Raw genomic sequence first — 17648 nt, 5'->3', positions numbered from 1 at the left:
GAGTGCTATAGAAACGTGTGATGAATTGTTCTGTCCTCCTGTTAACTTCCTGATCTCCATTTGCGCAGATGATTTCCATCTCTATCGCAGCCTGTTACTGAATAAATGAAAATGCGAAGGTAGACTGCGATAAGATGAATGTTTGCAGCAAAATGGGGAGTGGTTACTAAGAATGTATCTAGGACCATGTCTTTAATCGGTATGTTATCTGTCCAACCAGGAAGGATGCAGTGCTAGATCTGGTTCTGTGAAACAAAGCAGGACAAGTAGGTGACCTGACAGTAGGAAAACACTTGAGAAATACTGCTCATAACATAATTAGGTTCAAATTGAAAATAGATTCTTTTTTTAAAAAAAGAGTGAAAGATGTTGGACTGGAAATGAGCTAATTTCAGTGGAATGAAAGGAGACCTACCACCAGTTAATTGGCTGGAAAATACTGTCAGACCAAACAGCGGACCATCAGTGAGAGGTATTTAAAGATGAGAAGGTTGAGGTACAGGTTAAATGTATTCTGACTAGATGTAAAGGAGACGTATCAAAGGCTGGGGATCCATGGCTAAATAGAGCAATATGGGGATTGAAAAAGAGATATTATAAATATAGGGAGAGGCAATACAGAAAAAAAAACCTGGCAACTATAAAAACATTTTCACATCGTTCACCTGACGAAGGAGGAAGCCTCCGAAAGCTTGTGAATTTAAAATAAAATTGCTGGACTATAACTTGGTGGTGTAAAATTGTTTACAACTATAAAAAGTGCAGCAGGGAAGCAAAAAGAGAGATTAGGACGCTAAGAGGGAGAATGAGAAGGCTTTGAGTTAATATAAAGGGAGGAGGTTACAGAGATAGGAAGAGGGAGGCCGAGGAGGGATTTAAGCACAAGGATGAGACTTTTAAATGAGATGTTGGGGGATGGGAGCCAATTTAGGCCAGTGACAACAGCAATGATGGGTGAGTGGATCTTAGTGTGGGATAGGATTCAGCAGCAGAGTTTTGAATGTTTGTAGAGGATGAAAGGCCAGCTAGGAGAACATTGAAATAATTGAATCTGGAGGTGACATGGAGGCATGAATGAGAATTTCAGCAAGTTGGGGGTAGCTGTTCCTTGTGATGAAGGGGATATGGGGCTGGAATCTTAGTCAGGGCCGAAGGTGATGCTAAAGTGAAAAATAGTCTGATTCCGCCTGTGACGGTGGCTAGAAAGGAGGATAGAATTTGTGGCAGAGGTCAGAGATAGTGGCTTTAGTTTTCTCAATGTTTAGCTGGAGGAAATTGCAATTCGTTCAACATTGGATGTCAGAAAAGCAGTCTTGACAACACTGATACTATGCAAGGGTCTGGAGAGGTAGAGCTAGATGTCATCAGCTAAACCCATGTCTCCAGATGATGTTGCAAAGGGCCAGCATGTAGAGGAGAAACAGAAATGGGGAACAAGGATGGATCCTTGGAGGGGGGAGGAAATGGGACTCCTTAGATAACGTTGCATTGGTGGGAAGAGGAGCCATTGCTGAAGGTGCTGTGGCTACCGTTGAATAGGTAGGCGTTGAATCAAGCGAGGCAGTGCCATGGATCTGTGCAGTGGAAAGGAGGCGTTGGAGGAGGATGATATTGTCGACATTATCAAAGGACGTAGAGTGGATGTGGAGGGAGCATTCACCAACACCACAAAGAATATCGCTTGTGACTTTGGTTAGGACTGTTTTGGTGCTATTTTGGTGTTATGGAGCCGTTGAAACTTGATTGGAGGAATTCATAAAAAGGTTACAGCACGGAAGGAGGCCATTCGGCCCATCGAGTCTGTGCCGGCTCTATGCAAGAGCAGTCCAGCTGGTCCCATCCCTCGCCCTATCCCTGAGTCCTCCATATTTTTTTTTCCCTTTCAAGTACTTATCCAGTTCCCTTTTTGAAAGCCACGATTGAATCTGCCTCAACCACCCACTCTGGCAGTGCATTCCCAATCCTAACCACTAGCTGTGTGTAAAAAAAAAAGTTTTTCCTTCTGTCACTGTTGGTTCTTTTGCCAATCACCTTAAATGCGCGTCCTCTGGTTCCTGACCCTTCCGCCAGTGGGAACAGTTTCTCTCTATTCTGTCTAGACCCTTCATGATTTTAAATACCTCTATCAAATCTCCTCAACCTTCTCTGTTCCAAGGAGAACCCCAGCTTCTCCAGTATATCCATATAACTGAAGTCTCTCACCCCTGGAATCATTCTAGTAAATCTTTTCTGCACCCTCTCTAAGGCCTTCACATCTTTCCCAGAATTGGTCACAGTACTCCAGTTGTGGTCGAACCAGTGTTTTATAAAGGTTCATCATGACTTCCTTCCTTTTGCCTCTCTTTATAAAGCCCAAGATTCCACATGCTTTCTTAACTGCTTTCTCAACCTGTCCTGCTACCTTCAACGATTTGTGCACATATACCCCCAGATCCCTCTGTTCCTGTGCCCCTTTGAGTTGTGCCCTTGGGTTTATCTTGCCTTTCCTCGTTCTTCCTGCCAAAATGTATCACTTCGCATTTTTCTGCGTTAAATTTCACCTACCACGTGTCTGTCTATTTCACCAGCCTGTCTATATCCTCTTGAAGTCTATCACTATCCTACTCACTGTTCACTACACTTCCAAATTTTGTGTCATCTGCAAATTTTGAAACTGTGCCCTTACACCCAAGTCCAAGTTATTAATATATATCAAGAAAAGCAGTGGTCCTAGTGCTGACCCCTGGGGAACACCACTGTACACCTCACTCCAGTCTGAAAAACAACTGTTCACCACGACTCCCTGCTTCCTGTTACTTAGCCAATTTTGTATCCATGCTGCTGCTGTTGTATCCATGCTGCTGCTGTCTCCTTTATTCCGTGGGCTTCAATCTTGACGACAAGCCAATTATGCGGCACTTTATCAAACGCCTTTGGAATGTCCATTTACACTACCTCAACTCCATTGCCTCATCGACCCTCTCTGTTACCTCATCAAAAAACTCTGTCTAGTTAGTTAAACATGATTTGCCTTTAACAGGTCCGTGCTGGCTTTTCCTAATCAATCCACACTTGTCCAAGTGACTAAGTTCTGTCCCGGATTATCGTTTCTTAACGTTTCCCCACCACCGAGGTTAAGCTGACTGGCCTGCAGTTGCTGGGTTTATCCTTACATCCTTTTTTGAACAAGGGTGTAATATTTGCAATTCTCCAGTCCTCTGGAAGATTATGGTCAGTACCTCCTCAATTTCCACCCTTACTTCCCTCAGCAACCCAGGATGCATCCCATCCGGACAGGGTGACTTATCTACTTGAAGTACAGCTAGCCTTTCTAGTAACTCCTTTTTTCAATTTTTAGCCCATCCAGTATCTCAACTACATCTTCCTTTACTGAGACTCTGGCAGCATTTTCTTCTTTGGTAAAGACAGATGCAAAGTATTCACTTAGTACTTCGGTCATGCCCTCTGCCTCCATGAGTAGATCTTTTTGGTCCATGATTGGTCCCACCTCTCCTCTTACTACCCGTTTACTGTTTACATGCCTATAGATGACTTTTGGATTCCCTTTTATGTTGGCTGCCAGTCTATTCTCATACTCTCTCTTTGCCCCTCTTATTTCCTTTTTTACTTCCCCTCTGAACTCTCTATATTCAGCCTGGTCCTCACTTGTGTTATCAACCTGACACCTGTCATACACCCCTTTTTTCTGCTTCATCTTACTTTCTATCTCTTTTGTCATCCAGGGAGCTCTGACTTCAGTTGCCCTACCTTTCTCCCTCGTTGGAATGCACCTAGACTGTACCCGAACCATCTCCTCCTTAAAGGCCGCCCGTTGTTCATTTACAGTTTTGCCTGCCAATCTTTGATTCCAATTTACCCTGGCCTGATCTGTTCTCATCCCACTGAAATTGACCCTCCTGCAATTGAGAGTGATCCATGTCCTTTTCCATAGCTATTCTAGACCTTGTGATACTATGATCACCGTTCCTTAAATTTTCTGCCACTGACACTTGCTCCACTTGGCCCGCCTCATTTCCCAGAACCATGTCCAGCAATGCCTCCTTCCTCGTTGGGCTGGAAACACACTGGTCAAGAAAGCTTTCCTGAACACACTTCAAAAATTGCAGGAGAGATGGTCATGGATCTGGGAATTGACAATACGGTCAAGAACTTGGGAGAAGAAAGGGAACTTGGAGATGGAGCAGTAGTTTGCAAGGACATCGAGGTAAGGAGTGGATTTTTTGAAGAGGGGCGATGATGGTGATGTTGAGATGGAGGGGGACAGTGCTTGAGGGGAAACCTAGCATGGGGGCCATGAAGGGGAGTTGAATGGTCAGTAGTTTATTGTTAATGGGGCCAGGAGAGCAGGAGGTCTGTCTCATGGAGAAGATGAGCTCGGAGAGGGAGTTGGGGAGATGGATGAGAGACTGGATTCAGGGCTAGGATAGGTGAGGACTGGGGTAGGTTTTGCTTGATAGGGCAATGGGAAGGTGGGCAAGCAGCAGAGGCAGCTGACTGGATGGTCTATATCTTGGTGACTAAGAAATCTACGACCTCTTTGCACTTTTTAAAGGTGGGGGTTGAGGGCCGAGGAACGGTGTTTAAGGAGGCAGTTGGTGGTCGAGAAAACAGCCTAAAAATTACCTTTGCCCTTCCGGATGATCCTAAAGCAGTGTTTTCCAACAGGGCATGCCATGACAAAGGGCAAGTGGCATCTGGATGGAGACTAGGGGCGTGGCACATCCTGTGCGAGTTGACGTTCTCAGCAATCACTCTGATAAAGTTTGTGCAGTATTGAGGGAGTGCTGCACTGTTGGAGGTGCCGTCTTTCGGATGGGACATTAAACCGAGGTGCCGTTTGCCCTCTCAGGTGAACGTAAAAGATCCCGTGGCACTATTTTGAAGATGAGCAGAGGAGTTCTCCCCAGTGTCTTGGCCAATATTTATCCCTCAACCAACATCACAAACAGATTAGTTGGTCATTGTCGCATTGCTGTTTGTGGGACCTTGCTGTGCGCAATTTGGCCGCTGCCTTTTCCACATTACAACAGTGACTACGCTTCAAAACTAATTCATCAGCTATAAAGTGCTTTGGGATGTCCTGAGCTTGTGAAAGGCGCTATATAAATACATGTCAATCTTTATTTTTTTCCAAGTGCTCCTTGCAACTGCTGGACAAAAACCTAGAAGCTGCACTAAGATGTGCCGTTTGATAAATTCATGCCAGAATTCTAAACTTTGATGAAAGAGACTGCAAGGTTTTGCACTGGTGGTGTATGTTTAAGTAAATATACATACACATGAAGTACATTTACCTGTATTGTGTATAAGGTGTTTTCAACTAAAATTGGTGCATGTGGCTAAAACACATCACGGTAGCCGTGCCTATGGCTAGTCAGTGATTTCTATTGGACAATACTGCCCTAGAGTTGCGGGTGGTTTTGGTAGGAAAGATTGAGGCTCAGTATAGATTGATTGCTAACCAGTTATGTGCCAGGTATGCTCAAGTTTGCGCTCCTTGTCCTTGAGAGAACAAAGGTGGGACGGGGTGGTTGTGGTGGTGGGGAGTGGGGGGGTGGGGGGGGTCATACGGGAAGGGGATGCACAACAGGGATGGAAAACAGTGAATGTTTTACTGGGGACGAAGGCATCGAAGATGGTTGAGCAAATTGACAGCTACAAAGGTATCGTGATGAATGGGGAGCTATTGGAGAGACATTTTCAAAGGAAACTGTTAAAGAAGTTAATGAGGCTGAAAGTAGAAAACTCACCAGGCCTTGATGCCTTGCCTCCCAGAATATTGAAGGAAGTAGTGGAGGAATTAACCATGATTTTTCAAAAATATGGAATTGTAGCAAAGGACTAGAGAATGGCAAATGTTACACCCCTGTTCAAGCAAAGGGAAGGGATAAGCCAGTAAATTAAAGGCCAGTTTGTATTTCCTTGGTTGTAGATAGACTTCTAGAGTTCATAATACGAAATTAAATTATCGAACACTTGTGGCACGGCCTGATTAAAAACAGTCTGCACATGTACGCTGATGACGCCTAGCTCTACCTCTCTGAACCCCTGTAAACAATTTTACAACATCAAGTTATAGTCCAACAAATTTATTTTAAATTCCACAAGCTTTCGGAGGCTTCCTCCTTCGTCAGGTGAACCCCTCCACTGTTTCTCTGCAGTCGGGCTGCTTGTTTGATCTCCAATCTTACACAAATTTAAAGGGCAGGTTGTGCTTGACTAAGTTAATAACATTTTTCAAGAAATTCATAGAATAGATGGATAAAGTGGATGTTGTGTAAGTGGGTTTTCAGACAGCAATTGCTAAGATGCCATCTCAGAGACTTGTTATAAAAATTAAAGAATGTGATATTAAAGGGAATGTACCCACATGTGAGGAGCAGGGGGTGGGAAGAGAGAGAGAGAGAGCGAGAGATGGATGACCAAAGATAGAAATCAAAAAGTAGAGGGTTGGTGGGTCATGATTGGTGCGCCCCAAGGAACTATCCTGGGACTTTTTGTTTTCCTTTATAAATAAATGATTTGGACATAGATCCCAGGGGAATGATATCGAAGTTTGCTGATACCAATTTAGGTGGTATGGAAAACTGAGGAAGATTGTATGAGGACGTAGGCAAGGTTAGGAGTTTGTGTAGATAGGTGGCAGTTGCAGTTAAATGCTGAAAACTTTGAAGTAGTCCATTTTGGGAAAATAGTGCAAGAAATTATATCCTAAATGGCAGATCCCCAACAGTGGGGATGAATGGAGATAATGGGGTGCAGATGCATAGATTTTGAGATGATGTGGAGATGCCGGTGATGGACTGGGGTGGACAAATGTAAGGAGTCTTACAACACCAGGTTATCGTCCAACAGCTTTATTTGAAATCACAAGCTTTTGGAGCTTTCCTCCTTTGTCAGGTTTTGAGAGGACAAAAACTGAAAGATTGTTTCTGCTGGTTGGTAAGTTGAAGGGGGCATAGACTCAGGATTATCATGAAGTACAAAGGGGCAGTTGGAAGACATTTTTTTCCTCAGGGTTATTGAAACATGGAATGCTTTACGATAAGTGGTTATTAAGGCAAAGACTATAGCATAACTTAAAAAAAGAGATTCAATAAATATTTGAAAAGGAAGAATATGGAAGGTTAGGAGGATGGGTGGGGAAATTGGATTGAGTAGATTTAAAGAGCTAGCACCAGCACAGGCACAATAATCATCCTGTGCTACAATTTCAATCATTTTGTTATAGTTCCTATGATCTTTTCTAGTTTTGCCACCTGCTTTACTTTTGGAAGGGTTTCTGCCTGCATGAGCGGTAGTCTGTTAGTCATTTAAAAAAAAATTCCATGGCATTTAAAGTATCTTAGTTTTTATTTATCTAAGTATGTCCATTACTCAGGAATTACACCAGAAGGCTTTTTAATAAAACAAAACGCACCTTCACATCTTTTGGAAAAACACACAATAGGATCACGTGATAGATACTACTGCTAAATTCCCACTCAGCAGCGGCGATGGGTGGAATTAATTCACTCCGCTGTTGTTGGTTCTGATCTAGCCTGGCTGCTTCAGTCGTCTGTATCCCTTTCCATGACAAGTCATTCTTGTTGTCATCTATCCAGCGCTTCCTTGGTCTTTCTAAACTTTTTGTTCCACGTATCTCTGTATGCAGGGCCATGCAACATTTTTGTAACAAATATATTGGTTTATTTGCTGTTTTTGATGCGATCAACAATTTTGACGTAAATTTGCAAAAACATATATTTTGAATATACTGTACTCAATCTAATGCACCACTTTGATTTTTTTTTCACAAGTCGTCTTTCTTGAATCTTCTGTATAAGCCTTGTTTCTTGTTGAAGCCATGTTCTTGTATCATTCTTGATACTTTGCATCCTGGATTCCTGCAGTGTTTATCTCAACCAACACATCTCTGCTGTTGATATCCTTTGCTTGTCTACTTTTCTCATGTTCGATCACTCAGATCCGTATAATAATATGGAGGATGAGCATCACTTCGTAAACTCTTACCTTTGTTTTTACCTAAATATCTTTGGCCTTTCATATCCTGCTTAATCTTCAGAAAGCAGCAGAAGCAAATTCAATCCTTTTATTTCTTCACAACTTCCATCCTGACAGTAGCCCACCAAGGTATACAAACTTTTCCATCTCTTCAACTGCATCCCCTCCATCTGTAATGAGTGCATCTTCCTGATGCTTCCCAAATGACATGACCATTGTCGTCTTTGTGTTAATTTGTAATCCAAATTTTCTACTCTCCGTGTACACCTTATCAGTTAGTCTCTACAAATCTGTTTTGATATTGCTATACGGTCAATGCCATTAGTAAGTCTGAGATTGTTTAAAATGTTGCCACATAAGGAGACTCCTCCACTATCTTTTAGTGCAAGATTCATTACTGCTTCCAGTACTAGATTAAATAAATTAAGCGACAGTGTCCATCTTTGTCTCATCCTAACTGTTGATCTAAACCATTCCATTAGTTTCGTATGCACTTTTAACGGTGTCAGCAACTTGTTATAGATGTTCTCTATGTCTGACAAGTTTCTCAGGAATATCATACATTCTCAAGACATGCCATATCCCTTCTCGCCATACAATGTCAACGGCCTGCTTAAAATCCATGAAGTTGTAACAATGGGTGTTGTTATGTACAATTTTCCAAAATCTGTCTCAGTACACTGTTGTACTTTGTCCTGGTCTAAAACCAGCTTGTTCTTCGTGCAGTACCACTTCTACGTAGCTTTTCATTCTCCTCTTCAGTGTCTTAGTAAATACTTTTCTGGATATACTCAGTAAGCTGATTCCACTGTAATTGTTGCATTCGCTCTTGTCTCCTTTTTTTGAAGATTGGTATTATCGTCGCCTGTCGGCCCTCAGGTACTTGCTCTTCACATTTTGTTAAACAGCCTTTGCATCACTTTCAAAGTATGTGCCTCATCTGCCTGCAACAAAGATGCAGTTATATTATCAATACCAGGCACCTTGTTCTTTTTCAAACTATCAATAGAAATCTTTACTTTGTAGAGTTGATGTTGGATATCTTAGGAAACATTTGTATAGTGGGGTTTCTCCAGAATTGATTCATCCACCATGCTCTGTACATTGTATAGACGATCAAAATATTCTTTCTACTGTTTGCTCTTCACTTGTTCATCTTCAATTATCTGACCATTTTGAGCTTCTTAAGTTCGTAAGATTCACTTAGTTCTCTTATCTTTCGATGCAGCCCCTGTGTTTCATTTACTTTGGCGTAATCTTCTTTGCCCTAGTTGTTTATCCAGTACTTGTCTATCTTTGCTTTTAGCTTTATTTCTTTGGTTAACCCGTTGTATTCAGTCTTCATATTAGGATCCGCTTTTATGCTTACCTTAAGCTTTCTTTGTTTTTCACTCTACTTGAGGAACTCTTTTGTTATCCATTTATGTTTCTTTGTGTTGTTTTTGAGACCCAACTCTTGTTCTGCAGTTCTTAATATTCCATTTTTTGATGAAGTTTCACATCTCGTCTACATCCATTTCTTCAGTTGGTGTAGGCACGATGTTTCTGCAACATCTTTGTACTTGTTTCTAATGTCAGGTTCTTTCAATTCGTCCAGGCTCTAGATTTTTGTTCCAAATGCTTTTCTGCCGCTCTCATTCTCAGCCTTACCGATGCCAAGTCTAACATATGGTCAGAGTGGACGTCTGCTGCAAAGGATCTGCATGACAGAACACTTGATTTCCATCTTTGATTTCAAAATTATAAATAGATCATGTTTCTTGTCTGCCAATCAGGTGACAACCAAGTCCACATTTTTGTGGCTTTCTTTGATGGAAAAGTGTGTTCACCACCATCATTGTTATTTAGGCAGAAGGAAAGTAACAGTTCTCCTCTCGTTTTCCTCGCCAAATCCAAACTTTCCTATAGCTACATTCCAGTTACATCCCATTTTCATAGAATCATAGAAAATAGGAGCAAGAGTAGGCCATTCGTCCCTTTGGGCCTGCTCCGCCATTCAAAATTATCATGGCTGATCGTCTAACTCAGTACCCTGTTTCTGCTTTTTCCCCATATCCCTTGATCCCTTTAGCATTAAGAAATATATCTATCTCCTTCTTGAATATATTTATTGACTTGGCCTCCGCTGCCTTCTGTGGTAGAGAATTCCACAGGTTCACCACCCTCTGAGTGAAGAAATTTCTCCTCATCTCTGTTCTAAATGGCATACCCTGTATCCTGAGACTGTGACCCCTGGTTATGGATTCCCCATCCATCGGGAACACCCTCCCTGCATCTAGTTTTGCATTGAAGTCTGCCGTTACCAGCAACATGTCTTGGAGCTGCTTCTGTTACCGTGTGGAGATCTTTATAGAAGTCGTTTATCTCTTCATTAGATTCGCTGTTGGTGCATATTGGTGCATGATTGTGACTGCTCCAACTTTAATCCTAAATCTGGCCTTTAACATACAAGGGGATATGGGATTGAAAGACAGGAGTGGTTGATCTGCAGCTCGTTTTAAAACTAATGCTACTCTCCCTTAATGTATATCATCTTGCCTTCCAGACACTAAAAGCCTGTGTCCATCATAGTGAAACTCACTTTTATCATTCCACCTTGTCTCACATAAACCTACTATTTCCCATTGATATCTCTTCACTTTGTTAATCAATATTACCTGGGTTCAAGTTTGACGTAGAGTGCTAACATTCCATGTTCCTATAGATATCTTGCATTTTGTGCCAATTAAAAATATTTCTCACCCGCCTTGGTTCCTGAACAGTGAGTCCTGCCCTTGTTTATCTGGGTGATGACCATTTCGGCATGGATTGTCTTTCTCATTCTCCATAATTCATTCGGTTTCGGGTTTGGAGCTCCAAACGCCATACCCCGGGACCTTACCTTGGATGGCATGCTAGCCTAGAGTAGCCAAGGAGTAATGGTTGAACACTTGGTGAATTTTAGACATCTGAAACCGAATGAATTATGGAGGATGAGAAAGACAATTCATGTCATAATGGTCATCATCCGGATAAACAAGGGCAGGGCTCACTGTTCAGGAACCAAGGCGGGTGAGAAATATTTTTAATCGGCACAAAATGCAAGATATCTATAGGAACATAGAATGTTAGCACTCTACGTCAAACTTGAACCCAGGTAATATTGATTAACGAAGTGAAGAGACATCAGTGGGAAATAGTAGGTTTATGTGAGACAAGGTGGATTGATAAATGTGAGTTTCACTATCATGGACACATAAGAACATAAGAAATAGGAGCAGGAGTAGGCCAATCGGCCCCTCGAGCCTGCTCTGCCATTCAATAAGATCATGGCTGATCTGATCCTAACCTCAAATCTAAATTCATGTCCAATTTCCTGCCTGCTCCCCGTAATTCCACAGGCTTTTAGTGTCTGAAAGGGAAGATGATATACATTAAGTGGGAGTAGCATTAGTGTTAAAACGAGCTAGCGAGAACTGGGTGAGTTCTCAGAACCAACTGCTAGTAAAAACACCCTTCTGGGTGCGGTTGTCTATCTTGCAGAGGTGCTACCTTTAAGGCTTACCCCATACATCATGTGATGGATACAGATGAGGAACGTCACTTACTCACTATCCAGTAAAAACCTACATTCACATCATCACAGCACCCAGTAGTTAAATGATTCCAGGATTGGAGTGGTCAATTTGAATGTGTGCCTATTATTAGAATTCTCTTCCTCCCACAAGGTTGCAGATGCGGGCACAATTGGAGGTATCAAGACTAAGATTAATAGATTTTTGTTAGGTAAGAATATCAAGGGATATGGAGCAAAGACAGATAAACGGAGTTGAGGTACAGATCAGCCATAATTGAATAGCATAGCAAGCTTGAGGGGCTGAGTGGCCTACTGCTGTTTCTATGTTCTTAGATGGCAGTTAAGCGTCAACCATGTTAGTGTGGAATTGGAGTCACATATAGGCCAGACCAGGTAAGGGCGGCAGATTTCCTTCTCTAAAGCAGGGACGTTTTCTCCGGTGTACTGGCCAATATGAATCCCTCAACCAACATCACTTTTTTAAAAACAAACGATTATCACATTGCTGTTTGTGGGACCTTCTGTGCGCAAATTGACGGCCGTGTTTCCTACATTACAACAGTGACTACACTTCAGAAGTACTTCATTGGCTGTAAAGCTCTTCGGGATGACCTGAGGTTGTGAAAGGTGCTATATAAATGCAAGTCTTTCTTTAAAGGACATTAGTGAGGCAATCTGACAGCTTCATGGCCACTTTTACTGATACCAGTTTTCCGCAAATTTAAAAAAAAAAGTGATTTCAAATTCTCAAACTGCTGTGGGATTTGAATTTGTGTTGGTTGGATTATTAATCCAATAACATAACTGGATTATCGTGCACCATTTTCTGCTCCCCATAACCTTTGTCCTTGCAACATTGGCTGCTGGTCCCCTAATGCCTCAAACTTAAAATGTCTTAATGGCCTTCCCCTTCCCCATCTCTAACCTCCTTCAACCCTGTAACTACCCCACCCTGAACTCTCCGACTCTGACCTCTTATGCACCACCTCTTATGCACTGCTTTGTTTATAGCACAAGAGACCTCTTATGCACCACCCTCCCCTTTGCTCCTACATTGGTGGCTGTCTAAGCCCCATGTTCTGGCATTCCTTCCCTAAACCATCATCTCCCAATTCCTGTACTTCCTTTAAGACCCTCCTTAAAAGCCCACTTCTGCCAAGCTTTTGGTCACCCCATCTAATATTTTCTTTGGCTCGACATTCATTTTTTAAATTACACCTCTGAAGCGCCTTGGGATGTTTTTCTATGTTTCCCTTTTCGCTCTGCTTTTTGAAGACATTTCTCCTTTGAGGATGTTAATCTACATTTCATTATTCCATAATACAGTACGTTAACTCCCCATGCCATTGGATACCAGTGATGAAATTGCTTTAAGTTGAGAGAGTTTGATATTTTCTGCTCCTTTCTTTGCCCCTATATAATAATGGATTAAATGTTGATCTTTTATTAAATTTTGTTCTTGAAGCATTGTACCCTTTTTTTCTGTGTAACATTTTGAATACCGTTTTCTGGATTGTTTTAGGCCTCCATTGTACACATTAAAGATAAGAACACTGGGCACTGTTGGATTGAGGAAGAAAAAGAAGTATATTGCAGTATTATAATAAATATGCAGTTTTCAGTTTATTGATGGCAATTTTTTTTGTCTAGGTTTATGATCTTGTGCTGAAAGGTGTCGCAGAAGATGTTTTACGCTCACTTTGTGTTGAGCAAACGTGGGCCGCTAGCCAAAATTTGGCTTGCGGCCCACTGGGACAAGAAACTCACCAAAGCCCACGTGTTCGAGTGTAATCTGGAGAGCAGTGTGGAAAGCATCATTTCTCCAAAGGTAGATATCAATCTAATTAGACGCCTTTATCGGGATCAAATATTTGTAAATAAGATGAGTTCCACAAATATGTATATAACTTGTTTTTTAAAAAATGTTAACTTTTGCAAGTATGTTTATTTCCTCTTGTTGCGCTTACTTTCTGGCGTCAGAATTTTGTTACGCCAGTGTGACGCATAGTAACACCTGTTATATAATTGTTAATGGGTAAATAGTTGATTTCCTATATTGGACATGGTAAGTTGGGTGGTCACTCTGTTCTTGCAGTTTACCTGTCGGTAATGCCTTCATGTTGCTGTTTTTCTCTTTCCTCCACTTTTTTCTTGCTTTCTTTTATTTGCTGCTTCTCACCACCTAACATTTTTCCCTTCGCTCTCTTTTTCCTTCCTTTTGGGTGGGTGGCAGGAAAAGAAGCCATCAACGGCTTCAGTTTGCCTTTGGAGCAGGGGTTGTTGGAAAAATGTAGCCCTTAGCAGCTCCCTTCCCATCCCACCTCCCAACCACTTATGCTTCTCCACACCCACTAACTTGCATCGTGTTCCCTACTCCTTCACTGTCCCATTACCTTTCCTGCTATGCACTCTGCCATTACTACCTCTGCACGTTGCCTTTTCAACTACTCACTTTGCCGCTGTTATCCACCTCACCCTCCATCCAATCTGCCCCACTTTTGTCCCTGAGCTTCAATGTAGTCGGTTCAAGCTCCACATAATCTAGGCTGATACCTCAGTGCAGTACTACAGTTTTAAAAAAAAACCTCCCAGGGCACTATTTGAAAAAGAGCAGGGAGTTTTGCTGGTATCCTAGCCAACATTTGTCCCTCAATCAAAACCATGAAAATAGATTAACTGGTTGTTTATCTAATTTGGGACCTTGCTGTGCGCACGTTAACTGCCAGGTTTGCCTACATAAGTGACTACACTTCATAAGTGATTCATTGGCTGTAAAACATTTTGAAATATCTCGAAGCTGTGAAAGGCACTATATAAGTTAGTTTGATCTTTTATATACAATTAAAAGTTGTGCACGGTGTCCACCAACCTTATTTCCTGTTACCACACTTTTCTGTCACCCTCTCATTGCTGCATTGGAGTTTTAACTGTGATTAATGGTCAAATCCTGGGCTTGAAGCTATAAACTTCTGACTCAGGTGGGATACTATCAATTAAGCCAAGCTGATGAAATAGTACTTTACAATTGCTGTTCGTAATGACTCAAAATTTTGAAGGAATTTGGTGATTTTGGTGGTCACTATCTGTAGGCCTTGTTCTCAATAACTTGTAGAAGTGTTATGAATATCTGAAAATTCTGGACTGAAACTAATGTCAAATGTATACTGTCATAACCAAATTGTTATGACAGTATACATTTTTTTTGTTAACTATTTTGCTACCTGCGATAGCTTGCATACAAACTGCAGGAATAAAAAATTAAGTATCAGGGATTTAACTTGAGAACAGAGCAGACTTTAGTCCAAGCTGCCCACAGAAATGCACGACATTTTATATTTATGTGTTTACTATAACACACCCACTTTTGGTCACAGGATATGATATTTTCTTCAATTGAAAATGACTAAAACTAGTTTTTTCTAGTTCTGCAGTACAGACATTACTCGGCTCTTATCTTTACTCAAGGTCACTACCTCTTGTTTTCCATACAATATTCTGGTTGAGTCAGTCTCCCTCCGTATCTCGGTAACTTCCTCCAGCCCAAAAGCCTCCGAGAACCCTACGTTCCTCCAACTCTGGCTCTTATGCATCCTCCACTTCCTTTGTCCCACCGCTGGCGGCTGTGCCGTCAACTGTCTACACCCTAATCTCTGTAATTCCCTCCCTAAACCTGTCCACCTCTCCTCCTTTATCACACTCCCAAAACCTACCTTTTGACCAAGCTTTTAGTCACCCCTTCTAATATCTCCTTCTTAGGCTCAGTGTCAATTTTTGTCTGATGATGCTTCTGTGAAATGCCTTGGGATGTTTTTCTACATTAAAGACAGCATAAAAATGCAAGTAGTTGTTAATTATACATTTTATTCTGTATTTTGGCCTCTGCAGCTTACTGATGACTAGTCTATCGTTTTTGGTCGCTATCGAACTGTAGAAGTTTATGGCACAAGAGACCGTTGTGCCTGTGCCAGCTCTTTGCTAGCGAAATCCAAAACTAATCTCACTGCCCTACTCTCTCCTATAGCCCTGTATTTTGCTGTTCTTCAAATATATATCCAATTTTGTCATAAAAGATGTGGTGATTTTGGCTTCAACCCTTCCCTGCGGCAAATCATTCCATGCTCCAACAGCCCTCTGTGTAAAGAAATGTCTCATAATTACTTCATAGAATCATAGAAGATTTACGGCACCGAAGGAGGCCATTCGGCCCATCATGTCAGTGCCAGCTGAGAAACGAGCCACCCAGCCTAATCCCACTTTCCCGCATTTGGTCCCTAGCCCTGCAGGTCACGGCTCTTCAGGTGCACAGGCAGGTATTTTTTTAATGAGTTGAGGGTTTCTGCCTCTACCGCCCTCTCAGGCAGTGAGTTCCAGACCCCTACCACCCTCTGGGTGAAAAAATGTTGCCTCATTTCTGCTCCAATCCTTCTAGCAATCACTTTAAATCTCTGCCCCCTGGTTATTGACTCCTCCGCTAAGGGAAATAGGTCCTTCCTATCCACTCTGTCTAGGCCCCTCATCATTTTGTGCGCCTCGATCAAATCACTCCTCAGCCTCCTCTGTTCTAAGGAAGACAACCCCAGCCTATCCAAGCTGTCATCATAGCTAAAATTTTCCAGTCCTGGCAACATCCTCATAAATCTCCTCTGTACCCTCTCTAGTGCAATTACATCCTTCCTGTAATGTGATGACCAGAACTGTGTGTAGTACTCAAGCTGTGGCCTAGTGCTTTATACAGTTCCAGCATAACATCCCTGCTTTTATATTCTATGCCGCGGCTAATAAAGGAAAGCATTCCATATGCCTTCTTAACCACCTTATCTACTTGTCCTGCTACCTTCAGGGATCTGTGGACATGCACTCTAAGGTCCCTCACTTACATAGAAAAAATAGGAGCAAGAATAGGCCATTCGGCCTTTGGGCCTACTCCGCCATTCAAAATAATCATGGTTGATCGTCTAACTCAGTACCCTGTTCCCGCTTTTTCCCCATATCCCTTGATTCCTTTAGCATTAAGAAATATATCTATCTCCTTTTTGAATACATCTAATGACTTGGCCTCTACTTCCTTGTGTGGTAGAGAATTCCACAGGTTCACCACCCTCTGAGTGAAGAAATTTCTCCTCATCTCGGTTCTAAATAACATACCCCGTATCCTGAGACTGTGACCCCTGGCTCTGGACTCCCCAGCCATCGGGAACATTCTCCCTGCATCTAGTCTGTCTAGTCCTGCTGGAATTTTATGTTTCGATGAGATCACCTCTCATTCTTCTAAACTCTAGTGAATATAAGCCGAGTCGACCCAATCTCTCCTCATACGTCAGTCCTGCCATCCCAGGAATAAGTCTGGTAAACCTTCATTGCACTCCCTCCATGGCAAGGACATCCTTCCTCAGATAAAGTGACCAAAACTGCACACAATACTCCAGATGTGGTCTCACCAAGGCCCTGTATAACTGCAGTAAGACATCACTGCTCCTGTACTCACATCCTCTTGCAATGAAGGCCAACATACCAATCGCCTTCCTAACTGCTTGCTGCACCTGAATGTTCGCTTTCAGCGACTGGTATACAAGGACACCCAGGTCTTATTGTACCTCCCCTTTTCCCAATCTATCACCATTCAGATAATCTGCCTTTCTGTTTTTATAACTAAAGTGGATAACCTCACATTTATCCACATTGTACTGCGCCTGCCATGTTCTTGCCCACTCACCCAACTTGTCTAAATCACATTGGAGCCTCTTTGCATCCTCCTCACAGCTCACATTCCACCCTAGCTTTGTGTCGTCTGCAAACTTGGAAATGTTACATTTAGTTCCCTCATCCAAATCGTTGATATATATTGTGAACACTTCCTCTACACTTCTCAGTATCCTCCCATTTATTGTGCATTCCCTTGCCTTGTTTGCTCTCCCCAAATGCATTATCTCACATTTCTCCGGATTGAACTCCATTTGCCACTTTTCTGCCCATCTGACCAGTCCATTGATATCTTCCTGCAGTCTACAGCTTTCCTCCTCACTATCAACCACACGGCCTATCTTAGTGTCATCCGCAAATTTCTTAATCATGCCCCCTACGTTTAAGT

The 17648-nt window shown here is 42.1% G+C and overlaps 1 protein-coding gene across 1 annotated transcript in view; it reads left to right on the top strand.

Annotated features, from left to right (window-relative positions):
- Nucleotides 1–17648, top strand: part of rad21b (RAD21 cohesin complex component b) — a 70004-nt gene that overhangs the window by 12274 nt on the left and 40082 nt on the right. Inside the window, exon 2 of the mRNA XM_067980782.1 lies at nucleotides 13211–13388. Within this exon, the coding sequence (XP_067836883.1) occupies nucleotides 13245–13388 (144 nt within the window). The 5' untranslated portion in view covers nucleotides 13211–13244. The remainder of the gene's footprint in view (nucleotides 1–13210; nucleotides 13389–17648) is intronic.

Source organism: Heptranchias perlo, chromosome 3 (genome assembly GCF_035084215.1).
Source record: "Heptranchias perlo isolate sHepPer1 chromosome 3, sHepPer1.hap1, whole genome shotgun sequence".
NCBI lineage: Eukaryota > Metazoa > Chordata > Chondrichthyes > Hexanchiformes > Hexanchidae > Heptranchias > Heptranchias perlo.
This window is presented reverse-complemented; position numbering and strand designations above follow the sequence as displayed.